Source organism: Medicago sativa, chromosome 1 (assembly GCF_051527215.1).
Source record: "Medicago sativa cultivar Bolivia chromosome 1, Bolivia_mono, whole genome shotgun sequence".
Taxonomy (NCBI): domain Eukaryota; kingdom Viridiplantae; phylum Streptophyta; class Magnoliopsida; order Fabales; family Fabaceae; genus Medicago; species Medicago sativa.
The window spans coordinates 66,641,770-66,666,169 of record NC_140749.1 but is presented as its reverse complement, the minus strand read 5'-3'; the positions used below and the strand labels follow the sequence as shown (position 1 = coordinate 66,666,169).

The 24,400-nt window shown below is 34.8% G+C and overlaps 2 protein-coding genes and 1 pseudogene across 3 annotated transcripts; 2 read left to right on the top strand and 1 right to left on the bottom strand.

The window, feature by feature from the left end:
* Positions 1-1,858: 1,858 nt before the first annotated feature.
* LOC146956565 (putative glutathione peroxidase 4) lies at positions 1,859-3,729 on the top strand. Its single transcript, XM_085729486.1, has 6 exons — positions 1,859-2,084; positions 2,319-2,395; positions 2,504-2,565; positions 2,716-2,834; positions 3,064-3,234; positions 3,351-3,729. Exons 1-6 carry the CDS (start codon positions 2,031-2,033, stop codon positions 3,384-3,386), a joined length of 519 nt encoding a protein of 172 aa, XP_085585612.1. The 5' UTR covers positions 1,859-2,030; the 3' UTR covers positions 3,387-3,729.
* Positions 3,730-12,713: 8,984 nt separating this feature from the next.
* Positions 12,714-13,276, top strand: LOC146956564 (small polypeptide DEVIL 4 pseudogene; annotated as a pseudogene).
* Positions 13,277-15,351: 2,075 nt separating this feature from the next.
* Positions 15,352-20,464, bottom strand: LOC146956563 (ELKS/Rab6-interacting/CAST family protein). Of its 2 annotated transcripts, none has more exons than XM_085729472.1 (10): positions 20,322-20,464; positions 20,101-20,168; positions 18,991-19,153; positions 18,692-18,889; positions 17,844-18,595; positions 17,437-17,610; positions 17,206-17,322; positions 16,831-17,010; positions 16,302-16,348; positions 15,352-15,918 (listed from the first exon to the last, which is right to left on the bottom strand). In XM_085729472.1, the coding sequence occupies exons 2-10, from the start codon at positions 20,146-20,148 to the stop codon at positions 15,600-15,602; spliced, it is 1,998 nt and encodes a 665-aa protein (XP_085585598.1). In that variant the 5' UTR covers positions 20,149-20,168; positions 20,322-20,464; the 3' UTR covers positions 15,352-15,599. The 2 variants fall into 2 exon arrangements, with proteins under 2 accessions (XP_085585598.1, XP_085585604.1); XM_085729478.1 differs by having other exon boundaries at positions 20,432-20,464.
* Positions 20,465-24,400: the final 3,936 nt, after the last annotated feature.

Sequence of the window (24,400 nt, the reverse complement as noted above, 5' to 3'; positions counted from 1 at the left end):
GGAACTTGCAGGATCTTGCCACTATGATACCAACCGATATTGTTCACTATATTCATCAGCTTCCAGCCCCTAATAACTTGGATGTACGACTTCAAGATGCGTGGACTTGGAGGCATGCAAAGAAAGGTGAATATACTTGCTCGATTGGATACTATTGGCTTCTTCAACAAAATAGAGATTGGAATGTGAATTGTAACATGAATTGGCTTTGGCGCCTTAAAGTACCAGCAAAACTTCAACATTTTCTATGGCTTTGTTTTCACAATGCTCTCCCTATTAATGCCCGTCGGCATCATTGCAACATGGTAGCTTCTCCAAGCTGCACCCGTTGCTCTTCACCCATAGAGGATATTCTTCACTGTTTACGTGATTGCCCGCACTCTAAAGAGCTTTGGCTCCGTTTGAATATGAGGTGTTATAATAATTTTTTCTCTGAATTTGATATCAAGGTTTGGCTTCATGAGATGACAAAGGGTACTTCCTCTATTTTGTTTGTCACAGGAGTATGGTATGCTTGGTGTTGGAGAAACAATGCTATTTTTGAGGATCAACATTGGCGTATTCAAGATGTGGTGCAAAAGACTTTTTTGTTACATGATGAATGCATTTCTTATTATCCCAATCCTAGTTTGGACCCACACTCATCGCGTCTCTTAGCTCATTGGATCTCTCCTCCAGAAGGTACACTCAAACTCAATATTGATGGCAGCTTCCTAGAAGATTTTGGTTGTTTAGGTGCTGGTGGTGTTGTTCGCAACCACGATGGAGATTGGATAACTGGGTTTTCCCACTATGAAGTTGGAGGCGATGCGTTATTAGCTGAGTTACGTGCTATCCAGATAGGTCTTGATTTTTGTAGTAAAAAAGGTTATGTCAACATTATTTGCGAGAGTGATTGTTTGGAAGCAGTTAACCTGATTATTGATGGTCATGATCATACCTTACACACTTATGCTACCGACATCCTTCATATTAGAGATGTTTTACATGAAAATGGAAATACAACATTGGTGCATGTTCTTAGGGAACAAAATATGTGTGCAGATTTTATGGCTAAGGAAGGATCACATGGAAGGTGCCTTGCTCACTGGAACTGCCCTCCGCCTGGCATGGAATCTCTCATTCTGAGAGATAAGCTTGGAACTTAATTTCGTCTCTTTTTTTCTTTTTCTTTTTTTCCTTTTCTTTTTGCCTCGTTACATTGTAACACTACCAAAAAACAGATCTCCACTGTATATGAAAATGTGTGGAGGCCATGAGACATGCATGCATACCTCCCCTACTATCTAAATGGATCAACATTCGTTAGCAAAAGTTTGCTTCTTCGAAATTAGTTTAACCTCTAGATATATATTTTCAAAGAATGATGCATACCATATTTAAATTTTTTTTGGTACACCATATTTAATTTTTTATTTTCAAATTTTAGATCAATTTTGAACTTATTCATGTGTGTTCTTAGCTGATACATAAATTTTATATTTTTTCCCCTCAATTAGTTTTTTTATATTTTTCTTTTAATTTATTTCTAAATATTTTACAAATTTAAAAAATCCTAGCTCGGGATATTACAAAGTTGATGTGGCATATCCACTCCTCTTACTCTATGACTTTCCAAGTATACATAGAAACCAAAATAAATTAATAAAGATAAATTATTTTTGTAATTAGATTTCTTTCATCCTAATCCAAATTACAAGATCATGGCAGCCATGTTATGATTCCAGGGTGTAAACTGACCAATCAATAGTATTAAAAACATGAAGTGCGCAACATTGATCCATTGATGAAATAAACATATTGGTTAGGAAAAATGTTGGAACTAAAATTATTTGTTGACTTTATTATCAAAAAATAGGATTATACGCCACTAATTCACAGAATCACATTGGAGAATGGGAATGCTATAAATAGTTGAACTGTGTAATATGCAAGACATAATCATAAAAGTCCAACTTTGGATAAAAATTTGGAGGAGAAGAGAAAAAGAAACAAGAGTGTTTGTTTAGCTCTTGAAGACAGACACAGAAATGGGTGCTACACAATCCGTCTCAGAAAATTCTATTCATGAATTCAAAGTCAAGGTATAAGCTATATATATACACGGTTAATGTAAAAATGTTTTATATTGTCGATAAATTAATCATAACTATCATATTGTTAAAAACGTTTAACATTAATCATAACTAGTTCTAAAGTCATAGATATATTTGACGATGTATAAGTAAAAATAAAACTATACATCAATATCAATGTCTTAACCATAACAGATTCATTATCATTGTTAACAACATATATATTTGTGGGGTTTGGAACAGGATGCAAGGGGCAAAGAAGTGAACCTTGGTATCTACAGGGGGAAAGTTCTTCTTGTAGTTAATGTTGCTTCAAAATGGTTGTTATTTTCATTTTCTAATAACTCTACCCTACGTACTCTCTTGTTGTGTTTGTTTTCTTTTTTTTCTATGGCTAACTAATTCATGCATGTTCAAAAAAAATACAGCAACTTTGCAGATGCCAATTACACTCAGTTAACTCAGCTTTACACCAAATACAAGGAGATAGGTATATGTTATTTATCGATTTTCTATGACGTATTTTGATTCATGTAGCTTACTCCATCTAGTCATGCGATAAGACTTGGTTGTTGCTGTTGATGTTTCAAAAAGAGAACATAATCTGATTTGAGAATGCTGTGTTTGTTAATGTGATCAGGTCTTGAAATATTGGGATTTCCATGCAACCAATTCTTGAGGAAAGAGCCAGGGACTAGTCAGGAGGCACAAGATTTTGCCTGTGACAGATATAAGGCTGAGTATCCCATTTTAGGGAAGGTATGATATAATATGTGTTGCTTCTTGCACAAGATTTTGGTTTATGGTACTAATAATTTGAAAAAAATCACATAATTTAGTATAATTATGTGTTGATATCAGACGCGATACATGTCCGACACCATGACACGCTTAATCCGAAGAGTGTCAGTGCTTCATATATGACACATAACATAATGTAACATATTGGGTGATTAATGTTACACATGAAATTTGTTTTGATGTGTAGATACGTGTGAATGGACAAGATACAGCACCTGTGTATAAATACTTGAAATCACAAAAATGTGGAAGTTTGGGATCAAGGAGGATCAAGTGGAATTTCACAAAGTTTTTAGTTGATGAGGAAGGCTGTGTCATCCAACGTTATAGTCCAACCACCCAACCATTAGCCATTGAAGTACTTTTTCTTTCTCTCTCTAAAATTGCTTGTATACATATTTAATTAATTATCTATTCATATTTATATATCTTTGAGAGGTTAAATTAATTTGCATTTTCACATATCTTTGACAGAATGATATCAAGAAGGCATTGAGAGTGGCTAATTGAGAGACTCTACAACTATTTCAGACCATTGATGGTGTACTGAAGATATATCTTATAATCCCCCCAAGAAAAAAAAATTATGTTATTTTATTTTTTTTGTTTGTTTATTGCATATATTCATGTCTAAAGTTTAATATTGTTTGGTTGTATGAATATGTTCTTTATATGTTGAAGTTGATTCCAGTAAGGAATTGAAATTGATTCAATTTGTTTTTTTGTCAACTAAACATCACCATGGCCATGCTTATTGGTTGCGGTGATGGAATCATTTATGTGTTGGCTAAGGTGACAAATAAAATGTGTTTCATTTTCACTTGAGTAAAATAATACTGCACTTATTCTATTATTCACATTCCTATTGTTCATCTAAGTGAGCACTTCCTAAAGTTTATGTCAATTATTTTGGCTAAATTAAAGAAAGTGTAAGCATATATGTTGTGAGGAGATATCCTGCAATTAAGAAGGACAATCGATCAGAAAGTTTTAAATTAATGTAAAGATGATGATGTTGTAGAAATGAAGAACAAAAAAGATGATTGTACAAGATTTCAAAGTAGTTTTAAGTTCGACTCCCTTCAATTAGTTTTTATATAAGTTGAATCCAATAGAACAATAACTTATATCCTTTGCCTTTGATATGCTAAAAATAAGTACAAAACATAACAACACAAGGTAGAATAGTACAAGACAAATTTTATGGTATTGAATAATATTTGACCTTAATTTTTGGTAGACAAAATACTATTTTGGTATTTTAATCAACTTGTACTTGAAACAGAAAGTTGTGTTGTGGTTTAGTGAGGGACAAAAATTTCAATTTTCGTCATGTCCCTAGAGCTTGTTCTCTCCCTGAAACAGTTTTACAAATCAAACAATATACAACTAAAGTTGTCTTATCCTTCCTATTTTAACGGATCAAACACACCCTTAGTGTTTGCTTGCATGTTTAGAAAATGAAATTGATATATTTCAACAATGTAATTACAATACTAGAATGAATTTCTACATAGAGAAAAGTCTAAATTTAATGGGCTTAATTAATGGGTCGCATAAGGGAGGGCGGCAGCAAGGGGGAGAGTGATAGGCTTGAGGATTAGTGGGGAGAGGGGGGAGGGTGTGTAGGATGAAGCTTTTATCGTGGAATGTTAGGGGGTTAGGTGGGCTAGAGAAGAGAAGGGAGGTTTGTTTGTTGGTGGGGGAGAAATTACCGTTCATTTTGTGCCTTCAGGAAACAAAGTTGAAGAGTTGCGATGATTTTGTTTATGTCGTCCGTGGTTGGGGTGTCAGGGGGTTTGTTGACTGTATGGGATAGTTCTGAAGTTGAGGTTTGGGACTCAGTCAGTGGAGATCATTTCATGTTGATTCATGGTCGGTTTGTTAAATCCAATGAGGAAAAAAGGTGTGTGTTTGTGGGGACTTCAATGCGGTCCGGAGTGGGGAGGAACGAAGTTCTTTTTAGGAATGGTATTTTGTCTGCAGATTGTGCTCCTTTTAACAATTTTATTGACGACAAAATGTTGGATGATTTACTTTTGCATGGCCGAAATTATACTTGGTTTAAGGGTGATGGGAAATCAATGAGCAGGTTGGATAGATTTCTCCTTTCGGAGGAGTGGTGTTTGGAGTGGCCTAACTGCTTACATGTTGCTCTTTTACGTGGGTTGTCAGACCATTGTCCGCTGGTGTTATCAGTTAATGAAGACAATTAGGGTCCTAGGCCCTCTCAGATGTTGAAATGTTGGCATGATACACCTAGTTACAAGCTTTTTGTCAGTGAAAACTGGAAATCTCTTCTGGTTTCGAGATGGGGAGGTTGTGTCTTGAAAGAAAAATTTAAATTAATAAAGTTGGCGCTGAAGGAGTGGCACGTGTCTCATACTCATAATTTACAGGGGATGATTACATCTCTTAAGGATAGGCTGGCCGCCCTTGATGGTAAAGGGAAAGAGGATGAGCTTTCGGAAGAGGAGAATGAGGAGCAGCATGGTATTACGTCGGACATTCATTCTTTATCCCGACTTAATACTAGTATCTTTTGGCAGCAATCGAGGTTCTCTTGGTTGTGTGAGGGCGATGCCAACTCCAAATACTTTCATTCAGTCTTGTCGAGTCGAAGGCGTCGGAACTCTCTGTGTTCGATTTTGGTGGAACGTTCTTTGGTGGAGGGTGTGCAACCCGTCCGTCGGGCTATTTTTTCTCACTTTCGGCTCATTTTCAGGCACATAATATGGATAGGCCGATGGTGGATAACTTACAGTTTCGGTGTCTGTCTTTTGCTGAAGGGGCGACCTCACTAAGCCCTTTTCGGTGGAGGAAGTCAAAGCGGAAATTTGGGATTGTGATAGTTTTAAAAGTTCGGTGGACTTCTGGCTTGAATTGAAAGAGGACATTATGAGGTTTGATATTGAATTTCATCGGAACAGGAAGTTGACGAAAGGTATAAATACTACTTTTATTGCTCTTATTCCTAAAGTGGACATCCCTCAATCTTTAAATGATTTTCGACTCATTTCTTTGGTGGAAAGTTTGTACATGAGAGTCCGCAGGTTCGACATGATTTGGATCTTATTTGGCATAAACAGGTTCCGCTGAAGGTTTCCATTTTAGCTTGGCAGTTGCTTCGTGACAGACTACCTACGAAATCAAATTTGGCGAATCGCGGTGTTCTATCCCCAGAGGCGTGCTTGTGTTTGCCTGGTTGTGGTAAGGTGGAGGACGCTCAACATCTTTTTCTATTGTGTAGCTTCTTTTGATCTCAGTGGCCTTTACTGTGGTCGTGGATTGGATTCGAAGGGGCAGACCATCATGATATTTCAGATCACTTTTCTCAGTTTATTTTCTCCACAGGTGGTCTGAAATCGCGGCGGTCCTTTCTCCAACTTGTTTGGCTACTTAGTGTCTGGATTTTGTGGAATGAACGAAACAACATGTTATTTAATAATAAATAAAGCTCTATAAATCAGCTACTATACAAAGTAAAATACTATTCATTACGGTGGCTGAAAGCTAAAAAGACTACTTTTGTATTTGGTGATTATTTGTGGCTGAAAGCATAAAAATCGATTTTGATGCTCCACAGTAGTTAACTACCGTTGGAGTTTTTTTTTCTTTTAAGTTGTAAATGTGGAACAGTAGTTAACTACCGGCAGACAAAACCGACCGGTAGTTAACTGCTGTTGGGGGCAAAAACGTCATTTTCATGTATTTTTAAAAAAGTTTGAGTGTTAGAAAAGCAATTTTCATATAAAAATTACTATTTACAATCTTTTGCTTCCAAATCAGAGGAATTAGGGTAGCACTTTTTGTTAAGGCACTTAAACACAAGAGAACTAAGGTTAGTAAGAAGGTTCCGACTTTTCTTTGCTAACATGACTTCATTTTATTGTCCCCTTAAGGATCTAAAGCCAATGCTACCTTCACAGTTCCTTCTGCAAATAGTTTCCCAATTTTTCCAATGAATCTTCACTCTACTTGCTACCCCACCAGAAATTCCAAATCACGATTTCAAGTTGGTCATGTTTATTTAGAAAGAAGGAAACAACTCATAACATAAGTAGAAATAGATTGTGCGACCATTTTTATGTGGACGATGCGGTCGGTTAAGGAAAGACATAGTAGTATTTCTTTCCAACCTTTGAGTTTGTTTTTTCTTTCAAATCCTATAATGATGAAATTAAACACATGCTTCTTGGATCTTCCTACACCATTTTAGCAAGATATTTAGAGTGTTTAGCTATAACCTCCATCTTAATCAAATTATGAAATTATTGTTTGCCTTCTTAAACCTTTCCTAAAAAACATCTTAGATTTCTTCTTGATGATAAGTCGAACAATTTTTTTTAGTTTGTCCCCTTTATATTAGAACAGAGAAATGAGAAGAACTTCTGAATATACCTCATGGGTGTTCATTGATTATTATTGATGTTACAAGTTCTTCTCCTTTCTCTTTTCTAATACTTTAGGTTGAATTAACAAAACAATTTGCACTTAATTTGGTGGTTAGAGTCTTCTCTATCCATTTGCATAGCAAAAAACGGGACAAAGAATACTCTAGCCACCAAATATATTGCAAATGGTTTATTTTGACCTTTGATGGATTGAATTTCACCTTAACAAGGACAAAGGTTCGATTTCATTGTTAACATTTCTCATATAACCCATCTATAATTTACCATTACAAGTGGTTGTAATTAAAACCAATATCATGTCTTTTCTTATCATTATTTGAAATAATATTAAAATTCCTTCTCTCTTATTCCTAATTTAATATTTAAGAGATTGTTAGCGAGTCATGACCGCTAATAAAACTTTATCTTGAAATCAACAGCCCATAAGCTATATGAAGGGATGGATACCGGATAAATGGGTTGGTGAATTCAATTATTTTGTTTTTGAGTCTAGGGACCAATAGTCTTTTTTTCTTCTTTTTTTCTCTTGACAATACACCTTCACCACCATAATATAATCTTTAATTCTTTGTGAAGACAAACTTTGGTTTTTTTCTTTAGGTGTGTGTGAGGACATTGAACAATTTTCCAACTTTAGACCAACATTAAATCTTCATCCAGCATATGGGTTATACAATTACGCATTTGAACCACAAATATCTTATCTCTTCAATTTGTTCCATACATCTATTCCATGCATGGGACAAGGACATGAAAGCTTTGGCTACCCAATTTCTCCAAAATTACATTTTTTTAGAGTTCAGATATATTGGCAATAAATGAAAATTAATTCATAACAATGAAAGCATCCATCTTTAAAAAAAAAAAAAAAACAATGAAAGCATCCTTGTAATTTATTTTATCATTAACTAATTATTTTAGTTATCAACAGGCCCGTCCTTGGGAAAGAGCAAGGAATTCTATGGTGTTGAGCCTCCAATTTATGGGGGTCCTCAAATATTTATAGGGACAGAGGTATAATTGTTGTGGTGTAGGATAAAAAAATAACACTTTTACCTACTGGCAAACCTGTCACTAAATGTTATTTTTTCGTAGGTAATGTCTGGAAGACAACAATTTTGCTATCCATAGGTAAGTGTCTCTTTGTCTTTAGGTAAAAGCCTAAAAGTCATGTTTGAACCAATGCTCATATATATCACTATAACTAGCGTTGAATTTTTTTTCCCAATTCTTTTTAAATGAAAATTGTCAAGATTACAACTGAGCTTTTTTTTTTTTTTGGTAGTGGCTGAGGTTTGAACCCCAGACCTTGCATATTTTATGCATTGTCCCAACCATCTGAGCTAAGTTCACGAGGACATACAACTGAGCTTCTAAATTGCCGAGAATGGCCCTGGTTATCAATATTTTTTATCATTATTTTACCACAATATTTCTTCATTTTATATATAAAAAAAAAGACTTTTATATTAGTATTCAATATTTAGGATGAAAAACTTATTAATTAAATTTTAGGCTAAATAACTTACGTGTAAAAACATAACCAACCATGTACAATTTTGTAACAAAATGTATAAAAAAAAGTAATAGTGTACACATAATAAGATTTAAAAGACATGGGTAGGATGGGAAAAAAACACTTAAAATACTACTAGTAATATGGTACAATTAAATAGTATTTTAGCTACGTTTTATTTTATCAACACAAAGATTGATTAAATTAGTAAAGATGTTAATTTCACAAGGGTGTGACTTCATATCAAATTGTCAATTTGATAACTTTTTGTTGGTGTATAAATGCATATTTTCTCTTTATCACATATGTGTAATCTTTCAAGTTAGGAAGATGATTGCTTTGAAAAACCTAACCTAGATAATTTGCAGTACCATAAACCAAATATTTTATAGGTTGGTCCAATTATGGTCATATTGTCTACTTTCACATTAACAAGCCAACGACGTGGGACTTATCTTATGAAATATGAGAGTGAGATATCATAACTCTTTAGGTAGCTAAATTTCACCATTAAGTGAATATGAAGGAATTTGGCGTGTGTTATGGCTTTCCGGCAATGATAACCGGCCGGCATGTGAGGTCGACAATGATAACGACTCAGTTATGTTTTGAGACCACAAAGGACACGTGACCATGGAAGGCACTAGTGTTGTTCCATTCAAGGTACATTTAATAATATGTATGAGCATGTTCTTTATCTAGTTTTTTATTCAACGTTAGTGTGTGGTTCAATGCATGAGCATGAAAGTTTCTCACACCACACAAGTTCACGTGAAATCTCTCAAGTTTACCTTCTTAGGAATCAATAAATGGTGTGTTATTTCCACTACACGTGTTGTATTTGTTAGAGCTTGCATGGGGGGTCTCTTGAAAATTTCTCTCACAGTGTTTATCATTTAAATCTAATGGTCTGCAAAGCTGTTATACTACGTTAGGATCCAATTTCAATTTTCACGGAAATATACCGCCAGAAAACTAAGAAAAACAACTATGCTAGTTACAGAATTTTCCTTCTATTTAAAATAAATTTTAATAAGTGTATTAATAAAATACAAGTAGGTGTAAGTTGTTTTTAGCTGTGTGTAAATTACCAGTCCCATGTCCCCGTGAGCATCACTCAGTTGACAGGGACATGCATTATTATATGTAGAGACAATAATTTGAATTCCGGACACCCCACTTATTCACCTTGAAAAAAGTGAATTCTAACCACTAGACTACTTGACAGAAAAATGTATATAAGCTGGTGCTTTGACCGAGGTTATTTAAAAAATTGTGTGACGAGGGTGTCCATCACTAATAAAGAAAGATGTTAATTAAAATACATAAATATGGTATTGGATTAAGGTCAATGGATGTTTTGTTGAATTTTACGCATGAGGACAAAACACAACATTGTCCATATTATATATGCGTATCGTGTGCCTGACTCAGCTTGCTCAAATGGAATGATATAAGGTTTGTCATTGGAATCATATGTCAATCGTCACTTGAACTTGAAGGGTGTGTTTGGAGTTAGTTATTGGAGGGCTCATTTATATTTTGATTTTTAAAATAATTAAAAGAACAAACATGATATCATGAGGTATGCCCATTGCCATTCTTCTATGTGAGTTGGGTTTGGTGACTCGCTAGGATTCAAATATATCTCAAGACTCGATCGATGTTTAGAGATCAAACGTTGAACAATAATATTTACAATTTACGTCTTTATAAGATATGAACCATATCTGTAACAATTTTTTAAAAACTTGACACTCAAAATAAGATGTGTCTTGTGACCGACACATGGTTCTACACCAACACGTATGATTTCATTCAATTAATTTATTTTTTAAAAATTATTACAGGTGTCGATTTGTCATGTTTTATTGTGTATGGTATTCTTTTTTGAGGGGGCATGATATATATTTCTGCGTATTTGCTTCGTAGTTAAAGTAATTAACAATTGTTTCATAAGTCTTAGTTCAACTGACAAAAATGTCGAAATTGTTCAGCCGGACATCATGACCAGGGTTCAAACCCCGACACCTCCATTTTGTGTTTGTGAGTTTATGACGACTTGGTCATTTCGTCTATCTACCAAAATAAAGTAATTAATAATTGTTAGTGGTCTACCTAATATATAAAATAAGTAATGATAATAATCCCTTAAAAAAGTAATTAGAGATAATAAAAATATTTTTTAAGTAGTCTAATCTCAATATTATACAGGCTCATGACCGGAGGTTAGGGTGGAAATAGGCTAGGCTGGGTCGGGCTTTGTAAGGCCTAAGCCTGGCCTACTTCAAAAATTATAGGCCTGAGCCTGACCTATTACCCGTCATAGGCTCATTTTTGAGGCCTGGCCTGACCTATTTAAAGGTCCGATGAAGCCTGAAAGCCTATTTAAAAGCCTATTTTACACTAAAGTCTAACAACACATGTAAACCTACTACTAAATAGGCCAAAATTTACGAAGGCCTAAAACACATGAATATATTTGCAACTAAAATAATGAAATCTTATGAAGGTCTAATCACACCAATATATGTGCTACTAAATAAACAATCATACGAAGGCTTGAGTTTATGAGAAAAAACTTCATCGATATCAATAATGAAAGATATATTATACATAAAAAGTTTAATAGGCCGGCCCGACAGGCTTAATAGGTTTTTTTATAAGCCTTAGTCTGGCCTATTTAATTAAATAGGCTTTATAAAAAGCTTGAGCCTGACCTTGTTAATAAACGAGCTGGGCCGAGCTAGACTTTAAATAGGCTATGCCGTAGGCCCCTGTCGGACAGTCTGGCCTGTTCCCACCCCTACTTGGTGGTGGTGGTGTACAGATAGAAAAGAAATTCCAGTATCAGTGTCGTTTTGTGCAACGCGTTACAGGTGGCAACTCCATTAGAGGACCTTGGTTACATTATTTGTTTAATTTGCCATATGATATGATACATGCCTCTTGTTAGAAAAATTATACTTGATTTTCATTTAGTCATAGTGACATCAAAAATAAAAATACCTTATCCACCGTCTTGTTTAATATTTTATTGGATCTATCTGTGATTAAATAGGCATAAGAAATGTGTCTGGTATAACTGTCTTTAGAAATATGTCTTTATTAGCAACCAACATACAAATACAAAAAAATCAACACGTTTGGTTGTTCATTTTATTTGATTTGATTTTATATTTATACACTACAATACAGACTATAGATGGTCCATCCTCTTTGATGTTATTATGTTATGATTTAACAAGTTAAATAAAATAAAACAAAATAGAACGCATGCATTGTTGCAAAGTAGATGCAGAGTCATCCATCCCATAAAATCAAAAGGCTAAACATCACCAAATACACCACCTTCTTTAAATATAATAAAACTTTCAATTTTTATTTTTTTTACCAACATACCTCAAATTATGTTATATTTTTTTTACCAACATACCTTATTTTACATTGCACTAAAATTTTCAGATAATATTTTTTTTACCAACATACCTCAAATTATGTTATATTTTTTTCTGCAACATCAAATAAATACTACGATGTAAAAATAAACTAATTTTTACTTCTATAAATTAAATTTTTAAATAATATCATTTGTCAACAAATTTATTTTCATTGCCAATTTTTAAAAATTTTCATAATTTGTTTAATAGTCCTTCCTATATCTAAGAATGGATAAAAAAACAAAGAGGGAACATATAGATGAGATGAGTCTAGTAGTGGATGTGTAGTCCATCTCAATTTAGTTTGGCATAGGTGGATAGTGGGTCATACATGTCTTGTTTAATTTCTACAACCATATGGGACCCCATTCCATGTCATATCTCCACCACAAATTTTCTTCCTTCATATCTCCACACACATCACTTCTTCAACTATATATATATATATATATGTGGTTAATTAGTCACTTGTAGAGTATTCAAACAACAAATATATACACCTTCATTTCCTATATTCTTGAATAACTTGTTCACATAACAAAGTTTAAAGTATAAAGAGAATCAATGGCTGCTACTGCTAGTGTATTTTCAATGAAGGGTTCTTCAAAGGTTCGATCATTAGGACGGTACAGTTCAAAGCAGGTTAGGCAGCAGAGGGCAAGGCTTTACATAATATGGAGATGCACTGTTTTACTATTATGCTGGAACGATTAAAAGTAGGAAGTATTGAAGAGCTTCAACAAGAATTTGAGGTTCCAACTAACATTATATTGAAAGAGGAGATGAATATTTGAGACTTGTATTGTTTGTAATTGTATACTTTGCCATGGGAGCTTTGGGGTGTGAAATTATTAACACTCAAAAGTGATATAGTTTTTGTTATTGAGTAGTAGGGTAAGCAAAGGAGATAATTAAGGAGCTAGATGAAGCAGAACTTTCTGCTTAAACTGTAAATTACAATCTAGTACTCTACCATGTATAGATATATAATGAATGATAATAGAAATTTAAGTTGAATTTCTTCAAGAACTCTGGCTTATTTTCAATTTTGTTGGTTGAGTTTAGACTTTGAAGAAAAATATTACAATCCTGCAATATCCCTCTGAAGATTATTGACTTAATCAGATAGTTGGCCACGCTAAAATAATAAATTATTGCCTAAATTAACCACCCATTATTATTGTGAGCAGCCACCAGAATTGGGTGTGTAGTGTCTAGTCAATATACTACCACACTTTCAAGATTTAGTATATTTCAAAAAATTTGCCCAATGACTAATTAGTATCATGGTATGTAGCTCCGTACCACGAACATCCTATTTTATCCTACTCGGAAAAAATAAAATATCCAAGTAGGATAAAGTCTGCTATGAACTAATTCAACTTCTCTTAGCCTTTCTATTTGGCCTTGTACCAAGATAGTCTCGGAAAGCTGAATATATTTTTTGACATTCTGAGATGTCTGCCTTAAAATCACTTGATCAAGAGGCTTGGTTAACTGCTATCCATTTCCTCATGCAGTAAAAGTTAATGCAAATAACTAATGTGCATTTGCCTTTCAGTAAGTACTATTGTTTATTGTATCCAATTTTGTTGTGTTGAAGTGTTAGTTGTTGTTACCGAGTTCTGAGCTTTTTAGCAGGCGAATAGCAAGCAGAGATCATAAGAAAAGGTGTCAAGCTGGTTTAAAGCTGATTATCCCTTTTTCAGGGGATATGGAGGGATAGGTGAACTCAACATTTAGAATAGGTGACACAACAATATTAAAACAGTTGGTGATGGTCACATAATGGATTTTTTTGAGTGGCCTATATGTCACCTCATGCTAACACTAAAAATAGATACCCAATTATAGTTAAAACTCTATAAATTAATAACGTCAGGATCGGAGAAATTTATTAATTTAGAGAGTTATTAATTTATCGATAAATTAATAATTATTAATTTAAAGAGTTTTTAAGTAATTATACTGTACATACCAGACAAAAAGGCAAATTAGTCTATGCCTCTTAGAATTACGTTGCAGCGAACCTTGGGACTTAACGTAAATTAGTAACTACTGTGTTCATATGCATTGGAAATCAATAATGACTTTTAAAGTACACTAAATGTAAATAAGAGGAACAAATGTGTTCAATGTATTCTTAATATATTTTTTTTCAATTTCTATGAATTATTAATTTATGATTTTCTTGGGACCGAAAATTATAAAGGGATCTCCCGAAAAATTATTATCTTATTATTTTATCGAGTTTTTCAATTTTTTACATTGGCCCAAGTCGGGACCGGACAAATTTATTATTTTAGAGAGTTTATTAATTTACTGAGTATTAATTCAAAGAGTTTCCACTGTACTTCTTTTTTTTTCTTAAAGGGAGATTTCCAATTACTTAGTTTTGGAATATGATGCATCTCCAAAACATAAAGTAGTAAAAAGTCTTAAGCAAAAACAAATACTCCTACACGAAGGTCATCGTTTTATAAAATACACGAATGGTCACATGCATTAGCCGGCAGTGGAACAACCTGACGCACACATAAGAGATATTATTAACATACATATACCCCTCACATTACCCTCTACTTTCCGACTACAACTAAACTATTACATCAAAACATAGACATGATGTAATAGCTTGGTCAAATAAGTATTTGGAACTTGTTAGATTTTACAGCTATTTACAGATAAATTCAAACCTGTGCTTTGGATTTCAGAATTTAGGCATGGACTTGAAGGCAACAATGGAGGGGAATTCTTGGTTAAGGGGGTAAGTAGAGGAACTTTAGCATGCCAGAAATTAAATGAAAATCAAGATATATATAAGAAGAAAAACAAAAAAACATCAAAACCAATGTCAGCATTAATTGTTGTAACTTTTTAAACATTTTTACAAATATACCCTTATAGAATATTGTGAAACATTAAATACATCAACTAATATTAAAAAGATAAACATTAAATGAGGGGTAAAAAAAGTCTTTTAAGCAATAACTATCCTTAAAAGTTGTGACATTTGCTTATAAATAGGACCAAAACTTTTTTTGAAAATTTTCTTATATTAAGGACCGGAGGGAGTATAACAAAAAGGCAAAAACCAAAGAAAAAAACAAAATCCCAAAAACGACACCATATTAAGCAATTTTTGTACAAAAATTGGAAATAATAAGCAGCCAACCAAAACTGAACGGATATTAAGTTGTTCTAGAGCTCATGTCACTATTACATCGCATCTAATACCATTTTATACTGAAATATAAAAGAAGTTAATAACATCCAACGGAATTGTGAAGTTTATTTTGAGGTATAAACAGCAGTAGAAAATATTTTTCCTTCTCTTGGAGAGAAGAAAAAGTTAGAAAACTCCAGAGTCCAGTTCTGCATCTTTGTCAAAAATATCCCACCCATCATCAATAAGAGCATTGTGTTCAGCCTTGGAGCTCTCCTCTTCCCCACCATTGAAAACAATTGGGGCTGCCTGGGTGATCTTGAGTACTTCAGAAGAATCACTATGCTCAGAACCCACATTAGATGCCACAGTTTTGTGGGATGAACCAGAAGAAGCTAAGATGCAACTTGTCTGACTTGCTGTGAATGATTTGCTCAAAGGAAGATTTGCATCAAATTTCTCTTTCAGAAGTCTAATATCCTGACAGATAACAGAAATTTCTCCTCTGCAAAGTTAAACAAAAAGTAGATTTAATAAATTTGGAATTATAAAAACATCTACTGCAGAAGATACTATTAATTCATGACAATACAATGTGCAAGTCTGAGAGAAAAAATATGCATGTATGTGTAAGTCTGAGAAAAAATATCCAAGTTATACTGAAACAGGATTTCTAGGGAAACAGTAAATCAAAATGAACAGATAGGGAAAATTAGCAATGAGAGACGTAACTTCCATAATCAAAATTACACTAATAAGGTCACAAGTATTCACACAATAATATGAAATAAAACCAATAGAATGTTGCAGAGACAAAGTATTGATAGTTCAATACCAGGAAGAAAATAATATTTACAACTATATATAAACAGCAGAGAAACAACTTACTGCAACGTATCAACAACCTGCCCACGATCCATCAGGAACTCACGTAACTGTAAAGATGAGAAGGAGTCATTAAAATTAAAAATCATTAAACAATGGGGAAAAGCCTCACTACTGTGTTGACTCTAAACTGGGTAAATATTGTGCACCAATCGTTAACTAATCTATAGGCTTTGATTGGGAGTTAGGAAAGGAATGGGAGCGAATGAATTTAGCTTTATGGAGCAAAATAGACCTCCCATGCAAGGTGGGAGCTATCATCCCTTGCTTCCTTCTGCTCCCTTATCTTTTCCTTGTAATTCCCAATCAAAGCCAACGTGTATTAAAACCCACTAAAAGTTATTTTAAAAATATTATTATATTCATTGTCTCTCTCTCCAAATGGGAGTGTCCATTAAATGGAGAGGATCTCAACCCCTAAAGATTAAAGGACCAATATGAACTTACTATACACATTAAAAGAACTCTTTCATATATGGATATTTACAGAAATATAATGAAATGGTTTGGAAGCAGAGGAAAGACTAGCAACCTTTGAATTCTCTTCAGCTTCCTGCTGTAGTCTCCGTGATTCCTGTACTACCTTCTCCATCATTGCTTCTTGTTCTAGAAGTGCAGCCCTTGCCGATTCCTCTTTTTCAAGCTTTTCAAGCTCTGCCGCTTTCCTCAACATTTCTGCTGCAGCTAATCGAGATTCAAGACTTTGGCGCATCTGCAAGCAAGAGAATATTAAATGTCAGACTCAAATCACATGTTCTCCATTAAATAATAACAGTGAAATGATTCCGATCTGAATAATCTCAGTTAGTCGGAAAGATGCTCGGGCTATTTATTTTGAAATGAAAAAAAAAAAATATACAGAAAAATATGATGAAAATGATTTCAGCAAAAACAACAAGTTGAGCACCTCATCAAGAATTGCAAGAGACTCATCCCTTTCACCAGACAAGCTGGACAGACGTGATTGAAGTTCCTTCAGCTCAGTCGCCAGAATTGCCTTTTCGCCATAAATTTCCCCAGCATGCTGCAAATAAAAAGTTTACGTTAAATTCTTTTTGTCCATCATGTCTAAAAAAACATCATCAAATATTTAAAAGCTTTGACATATATAATTTCAGTTATTCATTTCATTCCGAACCATGTCATTTGCTTCTTTAGCGTGCACCAACATGGCTTGATACTCATCTACCCTATCTAGAATATCAAACCCTCCGGTGGTCGCTGCTATATTGGCCTGCTCTGCAAGTTTCTCCTGATGTTCCACCTCTCTCATCAAGTTGATAAGAGATTCCATTGATGAAAACAAGGTTTTCTGCATCAATGTAGAATAATAAAGCATAAGATGTCAGAAGTTAAGATCATATCATGTTTCAATGACTTGAATGTAGTTACAACATTTTATAGTAACAAAAGATGACAAGTTATTATTAAATTATTCAAAACAATGGTTACACTGCCAATTTCATAAGTTCTATCAAATATAAGTAAGGCTAGTAAATAATGTATTCATAGCATCCAAATATAAGAAAATAGGACTGACAAGACCTTATTTGTTTTTGCTTCATCGATGGTCTCCTCAAGCATATCAATACTGCAGGCTGGATTATATTGGCCTAGAGTCGTATTCTCATCAATCTCATCTACAGCATTTAGTGTAGTATTAAATTCTGTCTGAAGATCTTTAGCATTTAGTGTAAGCCCCTGAACTTGAGACACTGTTTGAACTTCAGAGTCTTCTGACTCGATCAAGGCAGTTTCAGATTTTTCCAATCCGTGACTTGTATCGCAGATAGTAGCATCATAATCTTCAGCCGTAGGAACAAAATCTACCCACTCTTCATTCAGATTGTTTGAAGTTCCATTGCCATTGTTAGTCATGGAAGCAGCCTCCTCTGCAACATTTATCTGTTCCGTCTCCAACACGTGATATACACCTGAAGATGCCAAATTTTCAACAATGACATCCACAAGTCGTCCCTGATCAAAATTTTCACTAGCTTCGTGCCAAAATCCATTTGATGTCTCCTGGGAAATTTCACTAGAGATATCTCTAGTTAAGTTACCATCATTATTTACCCCAAGCAATTGACTGGTTTCATCATTTAACTCACTGGCATTTGACAGTGTAGAGTCATCAAGAGCTACATTCAGATCCAGTCCACAAGAAGAATCGGCAGCTTTGATGATTTGTACAGGTCTAGAACATGATGATGCCAATGATGATGAAGACGACCCAACATCAGTATCTTCAACAGGTTGATACTGCACCAACCTTTTCCCTTCATCCTCGCTTTCATCTGAAGATTCAATGTGTCATTAGAAATATATCAATACACCAATTCAAAGCAAGCAAGGTATAGATGGAATTGAACGTATAGAGAAAGTGAACAAACCTTCAAGGTTTATAAATGCTACAGGGCTTTTAACTTGTGGAGAAGTTACTGTAACATTCAGATCTGGGCCAGAAGAAGAGCTGGCAGATTTGATGATTTCCCGATGTACATAATGTGAAGAAGAAGAGCCAACATCCATACTTTTAACAAGCTTATGACGTGCCAAAATCTCCCCTTCATCTTCACTTTCACTTTCATCTAAATGTTCAATATGTCATCAGAAATATATTAGTAAACCGTTTCAAAGCAAGCTATTTAGAGAATGGTATGGAAATGCATGTACATAAAAGTAGACTCACCTTCCAGGTTCACTATGACTCTAGGGTTTGTATCCCGTGAAGGGGATGCTGGAAGTAATTTTTTAGAAATTGCTGGGATGATTTCCGTAAGAACAACTTCCGCAGCCATATCAGCATCCTTCGAGTGTTCAATAGCCACTGCCCTCAACAACCTGGAATCCACCTATACAGGCAAAGAAAGAAACAGGCATCAGCAAGAAGCAGGGTATCAGTAACAGGCCAGCCACATTCCCAGTGTAATATCTCTTTAATATATTTGGATTGAAGCGATAGAATGCATTTCTGAAGACTTATTCGTGGTTTAAATATTAGCATCAAATTAGTATTCATACATCAACTACAAACCTAAATTTGTTACAGTCAGAAAATAATGCAATCACTAGAGTCAGTAGAACAAAATCCTTGAATAGTTCACATTCTAATCTCAGTAAATGAAATTCAAAACACAAACTTCGAATATGAGTCATTTGATCTTCATCTAACGACTCTAATATATTAACTAAAGCGTTGTTTTACTTGAAGCAAGTCAATTTACAATTAGGGTTCCTTGAAAATCCGATAATCTCAAGTGTCATATATAGTAACTAATAAACCATGATTGATGTAACCATTCCATCCCCCAATAAGAAAGTAATAGTTATAACAGAATTTAGATCTAAATATGATTTTTGATCCTACAATTAAAGTGTTTTCTGGTTTGAATCTCCTCAAGTTAGTATTTTTGTTTAGATTCCGACCTTGCAAATTCCAATACCGTCGCGGTAGGTGGCCCAATAACGACTATAAGCAACAACTTTTGAATTTGCAGATACTGAATTCAAATTTCAAACGCTATAATTGCATGGGACTAAAAACATAGGGAACTTGGGTTTGAAAGTAGCAAGAAATATGTTTAATCATACAATCCTTAGGTAGAAAGTTAAATTTATAAACTTGAATTTTATTTGATTAATTTTAAATTTGAAAACCCAATTGAAGTTAACAAATTCGGAACCAGAATAGAAATAAAACATGATCACAGAGCATCAAAAAAGTATAATAATATAATAATTAAAAAAAATCAAAAAAAGATTAATCTACAATCATAATTGAATAGGTATGTATGTATACCTGGGGAAAAATATCGAGCAAAGATCTATAGACAGAATTGAAACCCATGATGAGACGATTTGACGTATCTGCAAATAAAATAGAAATCGATTAAACCCTAACGTCGAATATGCATGATTATTAAAAGCGATGAGTATGATTACGATAAATTGAAAAAACCCTGTGAGTTACGTCATGCAAAAATAGAAGAAGAGAAAGAAAGAAAGAAATTAGGATCGTACCTAAAATAGAATCAAGAACGGGAAAAATGATTGAAATAGGAAGAAGAATATGATTATATAAGTAGGGATGAGAATGCGAAGCGATTAGTGAAAGAGTGTGTGGGCTTGACCTAGTGTTAATTGTTGCACGCGAAATTATTGTTACGCAATTTCCCTATGAGTCTGGAAATAATAACGATATGGAGAGAGAAACAGAGACCGAGCTAAGTTATTGGATAATATTGTCAATATCTATAACAATTGAGGGTGTTTTAGGAATATAACATAATGCATGGCCCAAATTTCACGTCATTTTAGGAATTCTCAGTTCACATTCAGATTCACATTAACAAACCAAAATATCAATAAAATTAGGACTTGAATTTTGTTGTCGGCGTGAAAAAGAAAACAAAAAGGAAATTTTGCGATGTTAAATTGTTTTCGTGGTCATTTTAGACATTTTTCAACATAATATAAATATTTTTAACCATAACATTATAGACGGTTGATCTTAAATTGTTTTTTTTTTTGTCATTTTAGTTTGTGATGCTGAACAAAAATGTTACGGTATAATATCTTTTTGAACAAAAATGTTACGGTATAATATCTTTTTTTATGCTAGATAGTGTTTAAATCTATTAAAAATATTATTTATATGATATTTTGTCAAACTATTTTATTTTTAAAAAAAATTACTTTTTATCTTTATCTATATGGGTCAGCCTATGAAGCCCAAATACTCCATGGATAGGTATCGGATACTGAAACTCTACGAATATTCGCGGGATATGTACCCACGAAGTTTTTTTTTTTTTTGAAGAAACTAAAATGGATTATATTAACAATAACAAGGCGCCTCTAAAGCACAAGGTGTACTAAAGAGGACGCTCAAAATTACAAAATGTATGTCAAAATTACAAAACGAGCATCATCCAATACCCAAGCAAAACAAAGGGTCGGATCGCCATTGCTCACTACCAAAAACAAAAGAGGCATTATTTGCCTTTAACCACCAATATGAATGAAACTTGACTTTTTCCGTAAGCTCTATAATGGAAGAGAAAACATTATTGAAAACTCTATTATTACGTTCCTTCCATATGAGCCACAAACACAACAACCACAAAAGTTGAAGAAAAGATCGACATCTTCTCCTGGCGCCGAGATAATTCGAAAATTGAGTGAAATGCACTCTTATAACATTGTGATCAGCACCTGTAATACCAATCCATGACCTGACATGCTGCCATAAAGAGCCAAAAAAATCACACGTAATGAACAAATGTTGGGCAGTTTCTATAGAACCGCACCCAGCCACACAAGAAGAATCATCCGCTAGAATAATGTCACGGTGCAATAGATTAGACTTTGTCGGCAACCTGTCTCGAAGTAACCTCCAAGCTAAGATTGAGACCTTTGAGGGAACCTGTTTATGCCATATAAGGTTGTCGGATACATCTGACGACGGGATAGCCTGAACTGAGAGCATCTGGTAAGCTGATCGCACAGTGTAACCTGCAACAGTATCTGGGTGCCATTGCCAAGAATCTGAAACATTTGTCTGCAGTAAAACATTAGCAAGTAACAACCTACACTCCTCTACAAGGTCCTCCTCCCACGCCCACAACATCCGCCTCCACTGCCACCCCCTTCACCCCAACCTAACGAGAACATCGATGCTACTGAAATCGACTTGTTCACCATCAACTCAAACAACCGACCAAACCGCTGACATAAAGGAACCTCCCCTAACTAACGATCACGCCAAAACATTGTGGCTGCCCCATCACCCACCTTTCTCGACACCCTACCTGAGAACCAACTCTCACCGTCCTCTCCTACACCATCTCTAATCCTAGCCAACTCCCTCCACCAATAAGAATAACTCCGGCCCCCAACCTCCAACCTCCCTTCCTCCTCACCATACCTAGCAACCAACACCCTATACCAAAATCCATGTCTATCAACCAACATCCTCCAGCACCATTTTCCTAACAAAGCTAAATTAAACTCCCTCAACCGCGTAACCCCCAAACCTCCTTCCTCCTTTCTAAGACACACAGAGTTCCAACCAACCCAAGGTATTTTTCTATGATCCTCACTCCCCCCCCCCCCAAAAAAAATTTAAATAAAGATTCAATGGAAGAAATTATACCTGACGGAGCTCTGAAGAAAGAAAGGGCATAGACAGGCAACGAGGTCAGAACGGATTTCAGCAAAGTCAAACGACCACCAAAAGGTAGAAAACGGCTCTTCCAAGCAGACAGTCTAGATTTAATTGAATGCACCACTGGGTCCCAAAACGCTAACCTACGAGGATTACCCCCGATCGAGAGGCCTAAGTAAAGAAACGGAATATGACCAACTCTACAATTCATAATTGCAGCTGCCTCAACCAACCACGAGTCAGATATATTAACCCCCACCAACATACTTTTGTGAAAATTAACCTTCAAACCTGACATCGCCTCAAAAAGCAGTAACACAGCCCGCATGGCTCTAACATTCGCCCAACTCTTAACACCCATCAACAAAGTATCATCTGCAAATTGAAGATGAGAAACGACCAAGGCGTTAGTCGAGCCCACTGAGTAACCTTCAAAAATTTTGGCGGTCACCATTTCCGACATCATGACATTAAGACCCTCAGCAGCCAGAAGGAACAAAAAAGGAGAGAGCGGGTCCCCCTGACGAAGACCCCTCTCTAAAGAAAACCCGTCTGTCGGGCTACCATTGACAAGTACCGAGGCTGTAGCAGTAGTCACACATTCCTTTATCCACTTCCTCCACAAAACCGGAAAAGCCATTTTACACATAACCGCGTCCAAATATGCCCAATCCACCGAGTCATAAGCCTTTTCAAAGTCCACTTTAAATAAAAGAAGTTCCTTGTTCGACTTCCTAGCTTTGTCAACAACCTCGTTAGCAATAAGAACACCATCTAAAATTTGTCTATCTTTGACAAACGCGGTTTGAGTCTCTGAAATAACCTTTCCTACCACCACTCTCACGAAGTATCAAAATTGATTATCTTAATTTAAAAAAAAATTATTGGATACATATAGGATACTTCAGAGATAGACAAAGATACTTATAAGATACTTCCTAGATATGTATCCTAGAAAAGATGAAGGGTAAAAAAAGTGAGACAATGTCGTAAAAATTCATTAAAGATGTGTATGGTTCAATTTTAGATATACATAATTAGAATTGTTTCTCGATGAACCACTTAAATTTATACTTTTTATGAATGAAAGTAACGAGATGGGTGATTCAATTAATCAATATTGGAAAAATGTTGAGTATGATGTTTCTCTCGATATCCCAACATATGAAAATACAATAAGGTTTATAAGAAAATTTTACATTTTTGTATTTTGATTACATGTATTATTTTTAAAAAAATTGTGACTTTTATAATATTATAATAATAAAGAGTAATCAATACTTATTTTCTTCAAGTATTGTACACACATAGGAGTTTTAGTGTAAAATTTTTGTCAACGTATCTTAACCGTATCGTATCCTAAATTTAAAAAATTCACGTATCCGCGTACCCGTATCGAATCGTACCCGCACCCGTATCCATACACGGGCTACACAGGGGCCAGCAATATAGTCTGCAACCGGTATATAGTTGAACTTGTATATAGTTAGACTTGGGTAGTTTTTTTAAATCTTGATATGTTCGGTGAGGAACTTATGCAGGCAACGGTAACAGAATGTGCTCCAGTATAGTGGCGACGTGTCTTCACGAAGAGACAAAATGTGTCTGCAAGCACGTTAGCACTCCAACGTTCAAGTCAGTATGAGAAATGAGATGGAATGTGTGAAAAATGTGGAAACGTAAATCATACCTTGGAGGTGAAGCTAAGTCACCCTTACATAGCGTATGTATGAATAACTGTCTCCGTAAAGTGCGGCGTTCCATCAGGAGGCCGTTGGAGAACATGTGTACGGTGTTTGATGTATTGGGGTGTGCTCGAGTAAGGCAGGGTGCACAGTTGCTAGCGTATTCCTCTAGGCAATACGCCTTGGTCCGGTGGACGTTTGGTCCACGTGTCATCGTTAGATTGACTTTCTAGCCAGTCCAGAATAGA

Coding starts and splice junctions, on each gene's coding strand:
- LOC146956565 (XM_085729486.1), top strand. CDS start 2,031: ATGGGTGCTACACAATCCGTCTCAGAAAATTCTATTCATGAATTCAAA. Junction 2,396..2,503: donor GTTAATGTTGCTTCAAAATG/GTTGTTATTTTC, acceptor AAAAAAATACAG/CAACTTTGCAGATGCCAATT. Junction 2,566..2,715: donor CACCAAATACAAGGAGATAG/GTATATGTTATT, acceptor TAATGTGATCAG/GTCTTGAAATATTGGGATTT.
- LOC146956563 (XM_085729472.1), bottom strand. CDS start 20,148: ATGGGTTTCAATTCTGTCTATAGATCTTTGCTCGATATTTTTCCCCAG. Junction 17,011..17,205: donor CTCTTGCAATTCTTGATGAG/GTGCTCAACTTG, acceptor TCTTGCTTGCAG/ATGCGCCAAAGTCTTGAATC. Junction 15,919..16,301: donor CAGGTTGTTGATACGTTGCA/GTAAGTTGTTTC, acceptor TTAACTTTGCAG/AGGAGAAATTTCTGTTATCT.